This window comes from Sinocyclocheilus anshuiensis, unplaced genomic scaffold (genome assembly GCF_001515605.1).
Source record: "Sinocyclocheilus anshuiensis isolate Anshui unplaced genomic scaffold, SAMN03320099.WGS_v1.1 scaffold566, whole genome shotgun sequence".
NCBI lineage: Eukaryota > Metazoa > Chordata > Actinopteri > Cypriniformes > Cyprinidae > Sinocyclocheilus > Sinocyclocheilus anshuiensis.
The window spans coordinates 262,756-281,762 of NW_015542410.1; the positions used below are offsets into that span (position 1 = coordinate 262,756).

Sequence of the window (19,007 nt, forward strand, 5' to 3'; positions counted from 1 at the left end):
CCGGGCTGACGGCGGCCTCTCGATCCCGCCGAAGGATCAGGTAGCGTTTAACAGCGGAAGCGCGAAAGCCGCAGATTCCACAGCGCCACTCAACGTGTCACGGACGGCACTACTGGGCTCAATAACTTGAATTTCTCTCGTGTTTGCCCGCATGCTGACACTCCCAGTGCTGTTGACGCCCCCTCGATCCATCTTCATCGGCCAGCGGAGCTACGTGACCCTCCGGATGGGGCGGCCCAGGTAGCGCAACATCACGGGTCTTTAAAAGGCAATTCGTGGGAAAAATGGGCAGAAACTTTCACTTTGACAAAGCGCTAAATTGTGACGTGCACTAATGCAGATGTGCTTTTGATTCTTTGTCCCACGTTAATGACAAATGTCAACCCGAAGTAATAACTTTCGTCTATGGGACCGAATGAAAACGGTCAAATTTATGACATTTGTTGTCAAATAATGAAATTCACCTCCATTCATTTTACATATATTTATATTAAAATATTTATTAGCCTATCATAAAATAATTCATCTTTAACATAGGCCTAAGTATTTTAAAGAATTCTAAACTTTTTAATTTTCGATTTTACAGCCTATCACATATTATTAAAAATAGGCTACACTACTGTGCAGAAGTTTGGTGTTGGTATGATTTTCTTAATGTTTTTGTCTCTTTTGCTCACCAAGGCTGTATTTATTTGATGAAAATACAGTCAAAACGGTAATAATTTGAGATGATATTACAATTTCAAATAACTGTTTTCAATATGAATATATGTTAAAATGTAATTTATTCCTGTGATGCAAAGCTGAATTTTCAGCATCATTATTACAGTCTTTAGTGTCACATGATCCTTCAGAAATCATTCTAATATACTGATTTGCTGCTCAAGAATGCCACTTTTGGTCATTTCAATGAGTCCTTGCTAAATAAAAGTATTAATTTCTTTCAAAACCAAAACAATCTTACTGACTCTGAACTTTTGAATGGGTAGTGTATGTAGTAATCAACATCATGCCACAAAAGTTGTACTGAGCTTGACATGCTCCTTAAAGAGAAAGGCAGAAATAAATGACGTTTTGGACTTTTAACTGCGGTATTCAAGGTTGCAATGAAAATATAATTGTTCTGTCATTGACAGAATTATGAAGGCCAGACAAAAGGAGAACTTGACCCATCAGGAAAGACTGGTTTATACCACTGCACTAAACATTTCACGATCAAATTTGGTGATTTACAAACTGGCCTGTTTTGATGAGATGATTGGGGACAGAGGAAGTGTGCATACACTTCTTTTTTCCCCTCAAAGTGTTCACTGTGCTCCTGAGATGCTCAATTGTGGTTTACAGCTGTTTAAACACAAAGATATTCTCACTGTGGTTAGTATAAGGAACCCAATTAGGCAGTAAAGTTGAACTGTAGAGGGGAATAAAAACTAGAGGAGGATCCAAGTCCGTGAACTGAGGTGCCTGCTGCAGTTGCCAGAGGTCGCCATGAAGTGGAGCCATTTGGCATCAAATGTTATTCTGGTGGGATACTCCAAACACTGGTGTTACCCTGATTTATGGGCAACGGGGTTTATGATATGAAACGTGTCAGTTTCAGGTTAAAACTCATGAGAAGGTAAGAGAGAATTCGCAAATATATCAGCCGTCACCACGTAAGGAACACGCGGTGAGTTTGGAAATCCCTTTTTTCCGATAACAAAATCTGCTTCTCAGGTGAACCAGCCTCACACAGCTGTACTGGAAGACTAGAGAATATTGTTTCCATTGACTTTAAGTACATACTGGCTTTTTTTTTTTTTTAAACAGTATGTAGAGTGTTGGAAAGTCTAATTCATTTTAGTGAAAGAGTTCATTTGGACAGTTAATATAAAAAGCATTATTAGGCCTATAGGTCATCTTTTGTGCTGAAAAATATTTTTGTTTAATTATATAAAAAATTAATAAATAAAAAAATATAGAATAGTTTAATTATATACATTTAAATGGTTTTAAGTTCACTTTTTAGTTAAACCATCTTTTTTGCACTAGAAAAAAAATATGGCTCTGGTTTAGTTATACTAAATATCATTAATAAATATAATAAATATTTTATAAGATATTGCCCCAAATATATTAACTAATTTTCAGTGTAGTTAATTATTTTTTATTATTAATTGTTATTTTAGTGTGTTTCTGACTGTTTCAGAAGAGCTTAAATGTAGTTTACATTACTAGTAGCTTGGTGAACTATAATTTAAAAGAGTATGCATGTAGTTTTACATACTCTACTATTAGATTGGTGAACTAGTTTAAAAGAGCTAGAATGTATTACTAGTATGAACTAGTTTAAAAAAGAGCTTAAATGTAGTTGTACATACTTTAAATTACTACTAACTTGGTGAAAGCTTGGATGAAGTTTTACATATTTTAAATTACTATAGTAGCTACAAGTTTGGTGGCCTAGTTAAAAAAGAGCTTTAATGTAGTTTTACATACTTAAAATCACTAGTAGCTTAGTTTAAAAGTAGCTTCTCCAACACGGCTTGTCATTGGAGCAAAGTAGGTCTCCTTTTCTCAGTTGCTGGCATTCACACCATTTATGGACCATGATACCAACTTTAATGCTTTTGGCTGTTTTATTCTGGTCTAAAACATGGTTTGACCTCGAATTGCTTTTCTCTTTCATATTTCTGTGGTTTGATGATGTAAAATTTGACCTCTTCTGTGGAAGTTGGAAAGAGACATCTCAAAATATGGACCGCAGCGATGTGATGATAAACCCAGTGGACATTTATTTAAGCGCTAGTGTTATTTTGACTGATTTTAAGTTATTTGTTATTCTTCCTGGTTTGCGCTGGCCTGCTGTAGAATCTGTTTTCAGTGGCGTACATCCATCTGCTTTCTCTGGGCTTCCTAGTTAATTCTCTTACCACCTGCTCAACATCTCGCCTCAATACCGCCAACCTACACGGCACACAGCAGAGGGCCTCATCTAACCTGGATCTCCACTTTAAAACTCACCAGCCTGTCAGAAGCATTAAAGGGGTCATATGATGCGATTTCAAGTTTTCCTTTCTCTTTGGAGTGTTACAAGCTGATTGTGCATAGATAAGATCCCTGAAGTTGCAAAGACTAAAGTCTAAAAGCATCATATGACCCCTTTAATATTGCCATGGGCACCTGTGAGTTTACAGATAAATGACTTTCAATAACACTCTGCCTTCAAAAATTTAACACTTTTCAGTCGTATTCTTATGCTATTTATCTACATTATCTTTCAAATAAAATTCAATTTTTTTTCTTGCTATAACCTTGTTGTACATACAGTATAAATGTTATTTTATTAAATAAATGTATTACCCGTATATATATCTATGGTATTACCATCCTGCAGCTAGAAGATCTAATTCCCTGGCGTAACAATGTTGCAAGGCAACAAAAATAGCGTTGCTGTTACACGACAGTAACGCCTTATTGACTTACCACGCAAACATGACTTGTGTACTCGAGATATGTACATGTTTGTATTAATTAGTCGCTTTTCTTCTAATCAGTTACATTTTATTTTTATAAAACCTTTCACAACTTGGCCTTGTGAATATATGGCCTTGACACCGGAGACATGAAATCCAACGAATGACGGACGGATTTTCTCTATATAGAAGTCAGGTGAGGTTTTTAAATGCTGTATTATATCCACACGGGGACAGCAAACTACAGTTTTGAACAAACATGTCCAAAACTGCCTCATCAGTTATTACAACCTTTTGCATGAACTTGACAGATACCAGTTTCAAAATACTGTAACAGAGTTAATGTTCTAGTCTGTTAAGTCTGTATAGCTCATATGTGACCTGGACCACAAAACCAGTCATAAGGGTCCAAATTTGACCCTTTAAATCTGAAAGCTGAATAAATAAGCTTTCCATTGATGTATGGTTTAAGATATGACAATATTTGACCGAGATACAACTATCTGAAAATCTGGAATCTGAGGGCGCAAAAATCAAAACATTGAGAAAATCGCCTTTAAAGTTATCTAAATGAAGTCTTTACCAATGCATATTACTAATCAAAAATTAAGTTTTGATATATTTACGGTAAGAAATTGACAAAATATTTTCATGGAACATGATCTTTACTTAATATCCTGATGATTTTTGGCATAAAAGAAAAATCGTTAATTTTGACCTATACAATATATTGTTGGCTATTGCTACAAATACACCCGTGTGACTTATGACTGATTTTGTGGTCCAGGCTCACATATAGGTTTTTAATTGAATATAATGTGTTTACTAATCACCTCACAATCATTTCAAAGACTATGTCTAATAATGGGTTATGAAAATCCCTTTATTTAAGTTTTACAGATTGTGATACAAGGTGTCTTTATTATGAGCTCCAGGATTCAACTAATGGGCATTCAAAGTCTTTAACCCTGCTGGAAGATCTAGCTAGAGCTAGTTTAAGGTGGGTTTTTTGTTTTGGAGCTGGTTTGTAGCTGGTTCGGGCTGATTAGGTGGACGACCACCCAAACTAGACCAGTTTGGACCAGCAACAAACCACTTTTAAGTTTGTATGACCTGGTCATACCACATGGTCTCATACCCAAGATGGTCTACCAGGTATCCACCTGCTAGTCAAATACATAAACCAGCCTGAACCAGATAGAAACGAACTGTGTTCTTCCATAACCAGGTGCATTTAGAATCAAACATTTTCTATCCACGATAATCCTCAGGTATTCATTCTCATGCAGATCTTTTTATTCAGTGATGCTGGACATTCAACTTGACAGAGTCTCTATTTGTGGAAGTTAAGTTTTGTTTATTGGCTTTGATGTCTGTTTATCTCTCCAGGCCCTCTGGAGATTCATTTAGCTGCTTCTCAGATTCCTGTTTGTCCTTTTCCATTTGTTCCTGCTCTTTGGTGTCCAGTTCCTTCAGTTTTTCCTCCACGTCTTTGGGAATCTCCAGCTCCATCAGATTCTCCATTCCCGCCTCCGGCTCGTCTCCAATCAAAACCTTAATCAAAGACACACAAAATTGCACATGAAACCTTAATGGACCTCAATATGTTCCGTCAGAGTCGCATATCGAGAGAAAAGTGGTAATGACGCAGGACTGGAGCTAATGAGATGCCAGACAGCACTTCACTTTTACTGTCATTCCCAAGTAGCAATTTCGGGAACCCGACAACATGGAAAAACTTCAGTAACTTGATAGCTGTTAGTTCAAAACTGCTGCTTTATGAAAAAGCGCCCATTAATCCTGGATAAATATTAGCCTCGTTCTGCGCTTGGCATATTAGCTGTTTTATTGACGCTAATTAAAATGGATGGGTTGAGGCAAACGGCCGAACCACTGCTTCTGGCCTGGAGTTCAAAAGGGATCTCCCAGACGTTATGGAGAATATCATGCTTTAATAGGAGACCCTGTGACATCTTTTCCATGGGGCTGTACCCAAATATACGCCTGCCACGGTGCAAGGAACAGGCTTTTTCCACCAAATTAGTGTCTCTTGCTTTTTTTCGACCAAACTCATAAATCCTGGTTTTGGAGAACTGGAACTGATCTGCCTACTGTCTGGGGTCTTCCAAAGCACAACAATCCACATCTACAGCAAACGCTGCATGTGACGATCTTGCAAAAGTGATGCAATAGAGATGCAATCGTGTAATTGGACGGAACTGCGTTGATTTGAACCTAATGAGCTAATAACGTGTTACACTAAGCATTAACAACACACTGTGCCCACAAATATTGGATAAAATAGTCTCGTAATATCAACTTGTCAGCCATCTTGAATTAGTTTTTTTTCACTAAGCTCATTGCAATGTATTCTGGGATTGCTTTATCCTCGAATGATACATGCATTGCTGCCTTAAATGTTTTCATACCTGGACGAGTTTCTCACATGCTGAAATCACATGTGGATCCTTCTCCCATTTGTGAAACTCTCTCATGATGGGATACACGTTCTTGTTCTTCATAATCTGTCGGCCCACTTTAGTAGCTGTAAGCTGAATATGAACAGATCATTAAGAAACTGAACTAAAGAATAGCCATACGTACATAAAGGAAGAAAAATATAGTGATAATACCCCACATTCCAAAATAGTTTTGAAAGAAATTAATGCTTTTATACAGCAAGGACCTATTAAATTGATTAAAAGTGGCAGTAATGACATTCATAATGTTACAAACTATTTCTATTTCAAATAAATGCTGTTCTTTTGAACTTTCTATTCATTGAATCCTTACAAATGTAGTATGGTTTCCAGAGAAATATTAAGTAGCACAACTGTTTTCAACAGTAAACATAATAAGAAGAAATGTTTCTTGAGCGGCAAATCAGCAAATTTGATTTCTGAAGGATCATGTGACACTGAAAACTGGAGCAATGGTGCTAAAATTCAGCTTTGCATCACAGGAATGAATTACATTTTAAAATATTCAAATAGAACATTTTAAATTGTAATAATATTTTACAATGATACTGTTTTACTGTATTTTTGATCATATAAATGCAGCCTTGATGAGCATAAGAGACTTTCAAAAATGTAAAAAAATCTTACCGACCCCAAATATTTGAATGGTTGTGTAAGTCATTTACTTCAATACAGGCAAATGATAGATAAAATAAATGAAAGATTTGAGATGCTGTTCTTACAAGCATCAGGGTTTCTAAGAGCATCTTGCGGATATCAGGATCATCTTCTCTCTTTTTATCCTCTGGCAGGTACTGCAAGTCCACAGGCAAACCTGTAAATGCAAATAAAAATCAATTAAATGTAAAGTATGTAATTGTTGTATTGTTAAAATAGCGGCACGATAATCAAACACTTCACCTTTAAAACATTTTAAGAAGGAAAAGTGGTCATAATCCTATCGCTTAGAATAGAAACAGCATGTCTCTTAATATGCTGGGCTCAGAGTTTGTTCAAATCTCAAACCTTTAGGATAAGCATTAGTAAAAAATCATGCTTGCCAATTATACAGTTCAAACATACTCTTATTAAGTTAGATTGTATGTTTGGGCTATAGTTATACAGACTTTGAAAGGATTTCAGAAAGGTCTTATAAGGTCACTTCTTAACTAATACATTTTCTCTCCTATTTTGGTCAGAAAGGCATTATGCACAAGTGGAAAATATGGTGCATATAAACTCTTGTAACCAACTTTGAACAAAGATTCTGGCCTAGCAAATTCACAACTTCCTGCTGTAATGGTGGTATTTCCACTTTGTTCATTCCATTTTCCTATTAACATTCAACCTGTGTATCATCAAAATGAGTAAACTGCACCACCTACTGGACAAACGAAAGAAACATTGCTTTTTGGTTTCTACACTACAAACAAAAATCAAAACAAGACAAAAATCGTTCTTGGATAAGGGGCCTGTACCATGAAGCCGGATTAGCAGGCTAGCCAGTTAAGTTTCAGTTTAGTTTGCACCAATCCTGGGTTTTATGTGCCATGAAAGTGGCTTGGCTTTTAGCTGCGTTCGTTGCCATAGTGACTTACACTGCACAGCTAACCTGCTCTGGGGCAGGTTATGTTCTGGGTAAGAGATCTCAAACTGAAATTGGACCAATCAGATGTGAGCAAAGTGACACATGTCTGAAGATCTCAAACTGAAATTGGACCAATCAGATGTGAGCAAAGTGACATGTCTGACGCAAAAAAAAAGTATCTTCCTACAAATTAAGGGTCATTATAAAGTACCTTTAAAAATACAACAAAATTGTCTGGCTTTAATGATAATTACAATTTACAAATGATTTAAATAATTATAATATGATTTATATTATTATTAATCCATTACACGCAAGTACTTTTAGTTTAACAATTATTATAAAGCATTTATTTTAAATGAATATTAATATATACAGATGAGATCATATGTAATATAAGTGGTAGAATCAATAGATAACACTTTAAAAATGGCTGCATGACCTTACATGTTCGAGTCTCTATCGCTGTATATTATCGACAACTATATAAACTAACTTCACAAGATTCACTTGTGACTGCACTAATAGAGCAAGATAATTTCATTTATTTGTCCTCTTTCATGGACAAGTACTTCAGTGTAAATGCGTTTAAATTCCTCCTATTCTTTAGTCTCTTAACCTTTAACAAACGAGTTTTGAATCTGGCTGGCTCTCTCGCGAGAAGTGAATCACACTTGCTGTGTTGTGATTGGCTGTTCATCATGATGTCACACATTCATGTGCACGTGCTCCACAAACTCCGGATCAAAGCCTGAGCTGACAAAGAAAGTTGATGATCAGCATCATGGTACCAATAATGCTGGACTGGATTGGAGTGGTTTGGTTTTGTCAACTCAAAACTAATCCTGTAACTGAATTTGTTCGTCTACCATCATGGTACATGTTTCATAAAACAAGTTTACCAAATAAGCCAGGTTTATTTCAGTTAGTCTGACTTCTTGTCAGTTGATTTGGTTCAAAATAAGATAGACTAACTGAAATAAGCCTGGCTTATTTGGTAAACTTGTTTTATGAAACAGGCCCCTGGAGGGCATAAACATCAGATGATGTAAAAAGCATCACCTTCATTCTCGTCCTCTGAGAGCTCCTCTGGTCCAGCCAATGGTAATATAAGGTATGGTAAAATATCCACCGCATCACTGAGCAACCACTCATGATGAGCTGTTTAATGAGAATTAAATGCATTTTTGTTCATTTGTCTTTGACGTATTTTTGCATTGGCTTTGCTTTCAGTTATGAAATTTGCAGCAATGAAATCACATGCTCTTTACATTTATTCATTTAGCAGACGGTATTACCATAGATTACTAAACCAATCTCAAGCGTTAAGATATAATTTAAAGAAATAAGAATAACTCTTACTATAGTCAAAGCAACAATTTCTGAGCGTTCCCACCACGCCTCCTCGTCTGGTGCTCGATTCCTCGTACTGTGTGTACGGCAGGAGCCTCTGAATCACACACCTGTAGAAATACATATGAAACAATCAGGACTTAACACTTTATTAATGCCATACTATCTAGTACCACTGTATTACTGTGCTTTTGGAGATGTACCATGGTAATATAATGTTTTTTGACAAAACCATAATAATACCCTATTTTGGACATGTACCAAGGTAATATGCTTTGTTTTGTTTTTACACATATGATAATACCATATTCTGAACATGTACTACGGTAATATTGTGGGGGGTTTTGACACGTACCATGATGATACCAATGTTTTGTTATTGTTAGTTTTTATATCCACACCATGATAATACCATGTTTTTGGATATGTACCATGCTAATATCATATTTTTTAATCCATACCATAATATTAGTTAGTTTTTTTAGCTTTTTTTTTTAAACCTGTACCATGATAATACTGTTATTGGACATGTACTATGGTAATATTTTGTTTATACCATACCACATACCATGTTTCTATGTAATATCGTGAAATATATAATGTTTTTACGCATACCATGGATCTGGAAATAGTACTATGATTAGTACAGTGTAATTTTGTATGTAATCATTCAGTACTGTAGTATTATCAGTACAGCTTACCTGTCCTTGTCCAGAATGAAGTGGCGTGCCTCGGGCAGCTGTGTGAGGTTGGACAGCAGGGGTCCCAGATAATGAAGTGAAGCTTTCTTATTGAATCCCTCCGTGCAGAAGATCTCCACCACTTTGTCCAGTCCGATCTTCTGCTCCTGCAGAGCGCTGAACACATCTCTACACGTCCGCTCGTGTCGGCTCAGGTTACTGAGGATAGTACAGATCCGATCCGCAAACATATACTCCGGGTCCAGGAGGTTCTGGAACAGTATGGCCAGTAAGTCCGTCTCTTTGACCAAAGGCTGGTGAAGAGTCTCGTCCGCTGAGAGGTTGATCAGGGCATGATAACAGTCCTTGACAATGGCGATGGAAGGGTCACGGGTCAGAGTCACCAAGGCTTTGAGAAAGTCTGGCTTGGACCGCAGGTACCGGCACCCATCCCGGTTTCCTGTGAGGCCCAGGATGTATCCCGTGGCCTGACCTTTGACATCAGCTCTCATCTCCAGAGTGAGAAATGACAGCAGTTCTTTAGCTTCACCATCACTAAGCATTGTGGCTAGATCTGTTGACAGACTCAGATTCTTGTTTTTTTATTCAAACTGCAAAAGAAAACACAGACAGTCTAAGCACTAGCTTAATAATAACCTTTAGACAGCTAGACTCACAAAAAAAAAAATATATATATACAAATAAACAAAAATTGGATTAAAATAAATAAATACATTAACGGTAAAGCGATATAATGAGTAGAAAAATTTAATAAGCTAGAATCAGAATAAAAATCAAATAATATAAATAGTAACAAAAAAAAGATAAAAATAAGAATTTGATTAAATTAAAATATATAGCATAAAATGTCGATTAAAATAAATAAACGGACAAATAAAAATTAGATTAAAATAAGAAAACAAATAACACACTTTACAGTACAGTGCTATAATGAGATGAAAAAGCGTAATAATTTACTTAATTGAAACTCCAAGTAATATTTAGACAGATATATAATCTTTTAAGAAACTATACATTTTTGGATCGTACGAGGGTAATCATTTTTGCCGCTGTTTGGCATCTGAAATATTGAAAAAACCTGCCTTGGTGTATCTCAAAATGCCATGGTATCACCATCACTGTATCATGGCAACACAGTACAGTGTTTAGTAAAGAGTCCAAATTTATTACGATAGTACAGTTTGTGCACCACAATACTTCAAAATTATAATCATAACAACTGATCATTACATGTTTACACTATTCAACTGAATATGCAAAACCAAAAATCTGACCTGATCAGCGATCTACAACTATAAAAAGCATGTTTAAATATGTGGTATAAAACAAAATCATCTCGTGTTCATTAAATTATTTGTCGAAATAGAATATACTTACCACATTCACGATATACAGAACGCATGTGCGTTGAATGTAGTTCCTGCTGTAGGAATTGACATGTCGCTTATCCAATCGGATTACAGTTTACTCAAATCTTCCCGCCCTCCTTTTTACGCACTGGCATATGATTGGGCGATTAACTCCAAGCTCCGCCTTCGCAGTCTTCTTCTCGCGCTTTGTGTACTGCGTGTGTTTGAAACATGGCAGCAGTTCAAGTAAGCGAAGCGGAGAAGGTTTATATTATACATGGAGTTCGAGTAAGTAAAACATTTTTTAGTATTATCAAACGTGTTATGAAATAAATAATTTGAACATCCGAAAAAGCCCCTATTCTGTAGCCTATCTGGTGATTTCATGTGGTCTGTGTTGTACTCTTGCTGTATGTATTACTTAAGGGTCCCAGATGTGCTGAAATAATTATTGTATTTCTAAAATTTGCCTTTTATTCTTATTTAAAATTCGCTTGATATGTAATCAAAAGGCATTTTGACAGCTGTTGTAACAAAGGTCATTCAGGATAGAAGATGTAGAAAATAAACAAATGATATGTTATCACATTAACCTGATATTTTTCTGAGACATCATAACATGTGGGTTAAATAATGAACACCGTTGACAGGATGACCTGAGGTTGGACGGGCGAGGATGTGAAGACTACAGACACATGGAGATCGAGACGGATGTGGTGTCAAACACTGATGGTTCTGCTAAAATCAGTCTTGTAAGCTGAATTAAACAGTCTTTATGTGTAAAAATGGCATGTGGTGTTCTATGTCACCAGCATTTTTGTAAATCATTTTGTTGTGTGATGTGTTTGACAGGGTCACACAGATGTTCTTGTAGGAATAAAGGCAGAGATTGGTAAACCCAAACCCATGGTGCCAGACGAAGGCTATCTGGAGTTCTTTGTGGACTGGTGAGTGTTTAAAGATCATCAAATTTATAAGTACAAAATAGACATCAAGCATGCACCATGACAGCCACTCATGACTGTGCAAAAAATCATAATAATAAAACATGAAGTACTGTACATGGAATTTAGACATATGCATGCGTATATGCATATTGAGCTATATTTTTATTTACATACTATTGTAGTATTTATTCATATTTTGAATTAGCTTGTATTGTTATATTTTAGGTTTTCATATTAATTAAAAACAATTTAGTAATTTTGTTGTGGTTTATAATTTTTTATTTATTTTTTCTATTTAGCCAAAGTTTTTTTTTTACTTCATTTTAAGCTTGTTTCAGTTAGTTGCCGAGGCAACATTTCAAAATTGTACAAATATACGTTTTTCATCCAATATTTATATTTGATACTTATTTCAGCTTAATTTCAGTTAATGAAAACCATTTTTATTAGTTTTAGTATTAATTAACAATAACAACACTGTTCTGGAAAAGTCATTGAAATTTCTGTAGTGAACATATTTATAGTTTAGTGTAGTATAGAATATTTAATAGTTGTTCCAGGATGTTTATTTATACTAAAAGTTTAACCATTAAATCATGTAAATTCCAAGGATTGATGCATAAGATTCTGAGATACCCATTTAATAAGACAGTATGCCGTTTTTTGACAGTTTAGTCCATGTATGTACATAGTGGGAGCTGTAATTGACCAGTGCAGGTACTTCAGTGTATGAATATGCAATTTAGCAATGAATATCCATAGATGATGCATGTTTATATGTTCATGATATGCAAGCTGATGTCACATCAGTTTACTGATAGAAAATGAGCATGAAATGCTTGTTGCTTTTGTAGCTCAGCAAACGCCACTCCAGAGTTTGAGGGGCGTGGAGGGGAGGAGCTGGGGGTGGAGCTTAGTAACACACTCTATAAAGTGTTCAACAACAGACACAGCGTGGACCTGCGTTCCCTCTGCATCTGTCCCGGAGAGAACTGCTGGGTGCTGTACGTGGACGTGTTGGTGAGTGACCTGCATAGCTGTCCTGAAGAGGGTGAATGAATGAAGAAATAAATATTTTCATTCAATACTAGGAAATATTGTGATATCTATATACTGTTGATTTATCATTCATTTAAATGTCTAATTATGTACGCAGCTGCTGCAGTGTGATGGAAACCTGTTTGATGCCATATCCATTGCGATAAAAGCTGCTCTGTTTAATACACGGTAAGTAACCGCATGTCGTTTTCCATTAAAATCCTGACAGCTGTAAGGTTTCTATTGGACAATGTTAAAACTGTGGCAGGCAGTGTTATTTTTTAATATTACTTATATACTGTTATAGTATTTATTAATATTTTATTTGTGTGCTTTTAGTTTTTTTTTTTGTCAATTTTATATATATATATTTTTTTTTGTCATTTTAGTACTTCAATTTTTAAGTTATTTTCAAGTTTGTTTTAAAGTTTGTTTGTTTTTTTACTCGCGGTACATTAATAGACATTTTTTTGGGGCTTTTCTTTTCTCTTGGGGAAATATTATAAATTTCATCATATATATATATGTGAATGATTGAATATAATTTTTATGTATTTATTTATTTTATTATTTAATAATATTGTTCATTTATTGTATACTATTCATTGAAGTATTGTTATTAAGTGTTTAAATCTTGCTATTTTTGAGTTTGCCATAAATATAGTCTTTGATGCTGTAAAATGTTTCAAATAAATCAAGTTTCAATTTGTCATCTAATATTTTATTTTCTTTCAGCTTTAATTAATTTAACAAAAGTGATTTTTAATAGTTTTAGTTTTAGATAAGAATAGCAACATTGTTTCCAGGCCTGAAAAAGTCATAGAAATTTCTCTAATTATTTTTCTTTTTTGTTATACTCTACAATATTTTCTAACTATGTTAGTTTAGTTTAAGAGGTTTTCCCGTTAAAAGCAAACGGTAAACTCAGGACATTTGTGTTTTGAGCATATTATTTATTTATACTTAAACATTTAACCATTAAAGCATATACATTCCAAGGATTAATATGCCAGATACAAATATCAATCCACCCTGGGAGTCTCTATAAAATGATTTTAAAAGCCTTTATGCAGTAATCCTAATTGGAAAAGTCATTGAAATTCACTGCTTAAACATTGTGGAAACCCCAAATAAACAATGAGGAACTTATCTGCATCCCCTGCATTTTCCCCAAACAGAATTCCCAAAGTGCACATATCTGAGGATGAGGAGGGAGTGAAGGAGATGGAGTTGTCAGACAACCCTTACGACTGCATGCGGCTCAATGTGGAAAATGTGCCGTGTATCGTAACCCTCTGCAAGGTACAGCACAGCCTGGAGCTGTTACCCACAATGCACTCATCTCATGTGCAGTTCTGTGTTTCTGTAGCTTTTATATATCGGATGTGTGTGTGTGTGTTTCAGATTGGTCACAGACATGTGGTGGACGCCACACTACAGGAAAAGGCCTGCTCTGTGGCCAGTCTCCTGATTTCAGTCACACACAGAGGGATGGTCACGTGCGTCAGGAAAATGGGAGGAGGAAGTCTGGACCCAGAAAGTATCTTTGAGATGACAGAGGTTAGATCTTTCTTTCTTTTTTTTTTTTATGTTCTAATTATTAGTAGTGTTTTCTAAGGCATCACTTTTGTTCAAATCCCTAACTACAAGTATTATTATCCCTGTAAAGCCTGACATATGAAATGATAGTCAGAAAAATCTTTTTTTTTTTTCATGGAACAGTTTATTGAACCTTTACACAAAATATAAAAGAAGAATCTTTACAGAAAAAAGTTTGCATGTGTGTCTTTTGTGGAGTATCTTATTTGGTACATCAGGCTTTTATTGCTCATACAGTATGATATAATGCTGATATTTATATGGACAAAAAGTAAGCTTAAATTCTGATAGTTTTATAACAGTATAAAGGACTACTTGCAAAAAAAATCATATAAATATTAATTGTCATTCTATATTTCCCAATGATATGTCTTCGTAAGATGAAACAACTTGATTATTCATTATTTATTTATATATATATATATATAATAAAATCATGGATAATCAAGATTTATATATTTGTTTCAGTTTAGTAAGGGTTCGTCTTGAAATATTTCTAGAAATATAAAATTTAGAGGCCTTCGAAATGTTTGTGAAATAAATATGATAGCGTAGGCTTTATAGGGTTAAACTTTGGTGCTATATTAGAGAGTTTCATGCAGCTGCTGCTGTTTATGTCTGCTTCTATATCAGAACAGACAGTGAGTCAGACTGGAGCTAACAACTGTATTTTTTTTCTTTCACACTTTCATTTGAAACCAGGTGTTTTTCATTTGTATAATACATGCTTGTCTCCTGGTTAGGAGTTTCTATTGACTGTTATCGTGTGTTCGTGTTATAGGCTGGGAAGCGTGTGGGCAAGGCTCTTCATGCGCCTCTCATGGAGCTGCTGCAGAAAGAAGAAAGTCTTGGCAAGAAACGGCAGAAAGTGGGATTCCTCGGATAACTTCCTGTTTTGTACCTTTTTTTTGTTTGTTTGTTTTTCAAATAAATGAGCTAAATTGTCTATGACGTTTGTCATGTCCTGCTTAAAAACTTCAACTAACATAGAATCCCGTCTAATATGAGCTTATATAACATGCTGTTTTTGTTTTCATTTTTCCAGCTGTCCTTTTAATGACTGAACTCAGACTAGCCCTCAGACTGCTGTGTTTAACAGATGACTGAATGTTGAATGATTCTTCTCTCAAATCAGATTTTTTTTTCCTATGTACGTTTTGAACTGTTTGAGAGAAATTTGAGCACTTGATGTTTTTTTAATACCTGAATTTAATAGATGAGTAGAACAGAATACCCAGAATCCTTAAAGGAATAGTTCACCCCAAAAAATTAACATTTGCTGAATATGTACTCGGTCTCAGGTCATCCAAGATGCAGATGAGTTTGTTTTTCATCAGAACAGATTTGGAGAAATTTAGCATTGCATCACTTGCTCACCAGTGGATCCTCTGCAGTGAATGGGTGCCGTCAGAATGAGAGTCAGAACAGATGATAAAAACATCACAATAATCCTCACGACTCCAGTCCATCAATTAACGTCATTTTTAGTGAAAAGCTGTGTGTTTGTAGTAAATAAATCCAATGTTGAGGTATTTTAACTTAAAGCTGTTGCTTTCAGCTAAAATACAAGTCCATAATCCATCTTTCTCCAGAGAAAAAGTCCATTCTCTGTTGTCATCTCGCATCAAAATCCACCAACATGGACTGTTTTGCTTATAAACAAAATCTGTTCATATTTCTATCCTGATTCAGACGAGGTGACTTTTTCAATGGAGAAAGCAATATTATGGATAGAAGACTCATTTCAGCAACAGTTTGGAGTTAATGTCTTTATGGATTTATTTCTTAAAAACAAACAGCTTTACGCTTCACAAGATGTTAAATGATGGACTGGAGTCTTGTGGATTATTGTGATGTTTTTATCATCTGTTTGGACTGACGGCACCCATTCACTGCAGAGGATCCATTGGTGAGCAAGTGATGTAATGCTACATATTTCTTCAAATCTGTTAAAGAAACAAACTCATCTACATCTTGAATGGGCTGAGGGTGAGTAAATCTTAAGCAAATTTTCAACTATTCTTTTAAAGAAGTTGTGTTGGTGATTTTTTTTTTCTTTCTTTTTTTCATTTGTCCTAGAAAGGATATTTGATTTAATTGCGAATACTAGCTAAAAAAAAATGTTGTATACATTTGTGGAATATTCAGAGACTTTTGTAAGTTCACAGGTGCTGTAGTTGTCATTTTTTCCTGGGATGGTGTTGAGCTCACACCAGTGTCCAGCAGGATGTCTCATCTGCCACGTGTCGTCTGAGGAAGATCCAGCGGCTGTGAGCCTGGATTTATTCCATCCCATAATAGCTTTGCTTCTTCCTGTGGCACGGTGAATCCAAAACAAACAGCAGCAATCACTGCACAGATAACAATATCATACATGAGAAGAATGCATGATGGGAAATGTGTCCTGAGGAGACCTTAAATGCTCCAGGACTCTCAATGTGTATTAAGCAATTTGAGAACCTGCTTTTCTGAGTCAGTCAATTCATTCTAAATATGAGTCCAGGTTTATAATTGCAATATAACTCATAGGAGCTTTTTAAAGGGATAGTCCGCCCAAAAAATAACACAAAATAAAATATTTTGAAGAATGTCGGTAACTGAAGATTTGGTTCCCATTGATTTCCATGATATAATTTTCATTTTTGAGTGAACCATTGCTTTAAATGAGTGGGAAAACATACTGAGCAAAGAAACCGGGGCTTGTTGTCACACTTAAAAACTGCCTATATATATATATGTATGTATATACACTCTAATATAAATAACTCCACTGTTTATTTTTTATCTAATAATTTATTTTGAAATGATACCCCACATTTAAAACAAGTTTATTTCCACATACTTTTAGCAAAATTTGAAAAGGAAAAATAATTAACTAAAACAAAATTAATTATGCCACAAAAATGTTGAAGGTGACAAAAATCAGACTATTCTGGGCAACAGTTAATGTAATTAATATTTAAAAAAAAAAAAAGTATTAACAAAACAATTACACTGACCTATTCTTGTCTAGAGAACATTATTCAACTTTTTAATTAAGTTCTACTTTTGTTATATACAGTTAATTGACTCTTGTTTTAATATATGATACTTGAATTTTAGCTTGGAGGACATAATTCACAAAATGTATTCTGTGTGAATCCAGCACACGGTGTGTAGTTTATGTAACACTTCCAGCCATGAGCTTTAAGCGTGAGGATTGTTGAGTGTGTATGTGTGTGTGAGGTGTATGAGGACGTCACACCTCCTCTCTGCTCAGGATGAAGACCAAACGCAGCAGCAGTTTTCCTCTGTGAGCTAAGCTGAGAAGCAGAGATCTCTCATTCTCCAGACTTCACCATGAGACTCAGAGACGGCTGTCTTCTGCTGGGGGTCCTGCTGCTCCTCACACACACCTCACACCAGCAGAACGCTCCCAAAAAGAAACCCAATGCCAAAAAAAGGTGAGACGGGATGATTTTTGCTCATTTTTGTTGCGTTTCATCTGCTTTGTGTGAATTCTAAATGTTGAAAAAGTTGCAGAGCATCACTGTGCAAAGCATATTTTCTTTAAAAGTTGCTGTTTGAAGAAAAGTAAACTCAGTTTCCTACCCGGTAAGCATTGATATGTTTAATACATTTGGGTGTGTTTTTAATCTTAACATAACTAATTTTCAATTTGAATCAGTTTAATACAATTGATTCTCAAGGTTCTCAAGTTTTAAAATAAATTAAAATACTACTTGATCACTATTTTTTTATATAATCAATAATCATGATATAAATCATTTAATAAAGAATATAAGTAAATGTAATTACATTTATTAAAATGTCTTAAATATATTAAAGAAAAATTACATATTTATTTATTTATGGTGATTCTCATTACCATACCACTTTTTAAAATCAGTATAAATTACATAATCTTAATGGGTTTTAAAATAGGCTTCATTTACTTCATGCATAATTTTAGGGTCAAATAGTTTGTTTTTTTCCTTTAATTCATCCTAAGATCTCTATTTATAAGACTCGGATACTCGACCCAGCGCTGCTTTGGTGGACCTGCAACAGCAGATCAATGACATTGTGGTGGAACTGAATCTTCTAAAGGAGAAGCAGGCCCTGCAGACTGGTGAGAAATTCATAGAGTTTCCTCATCACACCTTAAATCCATCTGCATTAGTGAAGCATCTAGACAAGATTTCTAACCTAGTCTAATTGAAAAAAAATGGGATTCTGTTTGGCCCTTGAGCTCAAAAAAACTAAATGTTACTGTAGACTGTGGCTTATTGTTTGGATTAAAGTTTATACACTTACATAAGTTTATACATGACCTCCACGTGTCACTTTTGATGATTTTTTCAGCTTGTGTTTTGCCTGGAGAACATTGAGTCAGATGTCATCCAGTGTTTGACGTATGAGGAAATCTTGAGACAAATATGTGTTATTTCATAAGACTATACAACTTTAAAGGGGTCATATGCGATTTCAATTTTTCCTTTCTCTTTGGAGTGTTACAAGCTCTTGGTGCATAAAGAA

At 35.1% G+C, this 19,007-nt stretch overlaps 2 protein-coding genes and 1 pseudogene across 2 annotated transcripts; 2 read left to right on the forward strand and 1 right to left on the reverse strand.

Moving 5' to 3' along the window:
• Positions 1-4,303: 4,303 nt before the first annotated feature.
• On the reverse strand, positions 4,304-11,000 carry hgh1 (HGH1 homolog (S. cerevisiae)). The gene is made up of 7 exons (XM_016492617.1): positions 10,934-11,000; positions 9,557-10,146; positions 8,865-8,965; positions 8,565-8,663; positions 6,658-6,749; positions 5,885-6,007; positions 4,304-5,009 (listed from the first exon to the last, which is right to left on the reverse strand). Exons 2-7 carry the CDS (start codon positions 10,096-10,098, stop codon positions 4,833-4,835), a joined length of 1,134 nt encoding a protein of 377 aa, XP_016348103.1. The 5' UTR covers positions 10,099-10,146; positions 10,934-11,000; the 3' UTR covers positions 4,304-4,832.
• A 100-nt stretch (positions 11,001-11,100) lies between these two features.
• exosc7 (exosome component 7) lies at positions 11,101-15,439 on the forward strand. Its single transcript, XM_016492618.1, has 8 exons — positions 11,101-11,193; positions 11,556-11,657; positions 11,758-11,852; positions 12,707-12,872; positions 13,009-13,079; positions 14,069-14,192; positions 14,295-14,450; positions 15,271-15,439. Exons 1-8 carry the CDS (start codon positions 11,137-11,139, stop codon positions 15,373-15,375), a joined length of 876 nt encoding a protein of 291 aa, XP_016348104.1. The 5' UTR covers positions 11,101-11,136; the 3' UTR covers positions 15,376-15,439.
• Positions 15,440-17,814: 2,375 nt separating this feature from the next.
• The window catches only part of LOC107693250 (tetranectin-like), a 7,331-nt pseudogene continuing 6,138 nt past the window's right edge, over positions 17,815-19,007 (forward strand).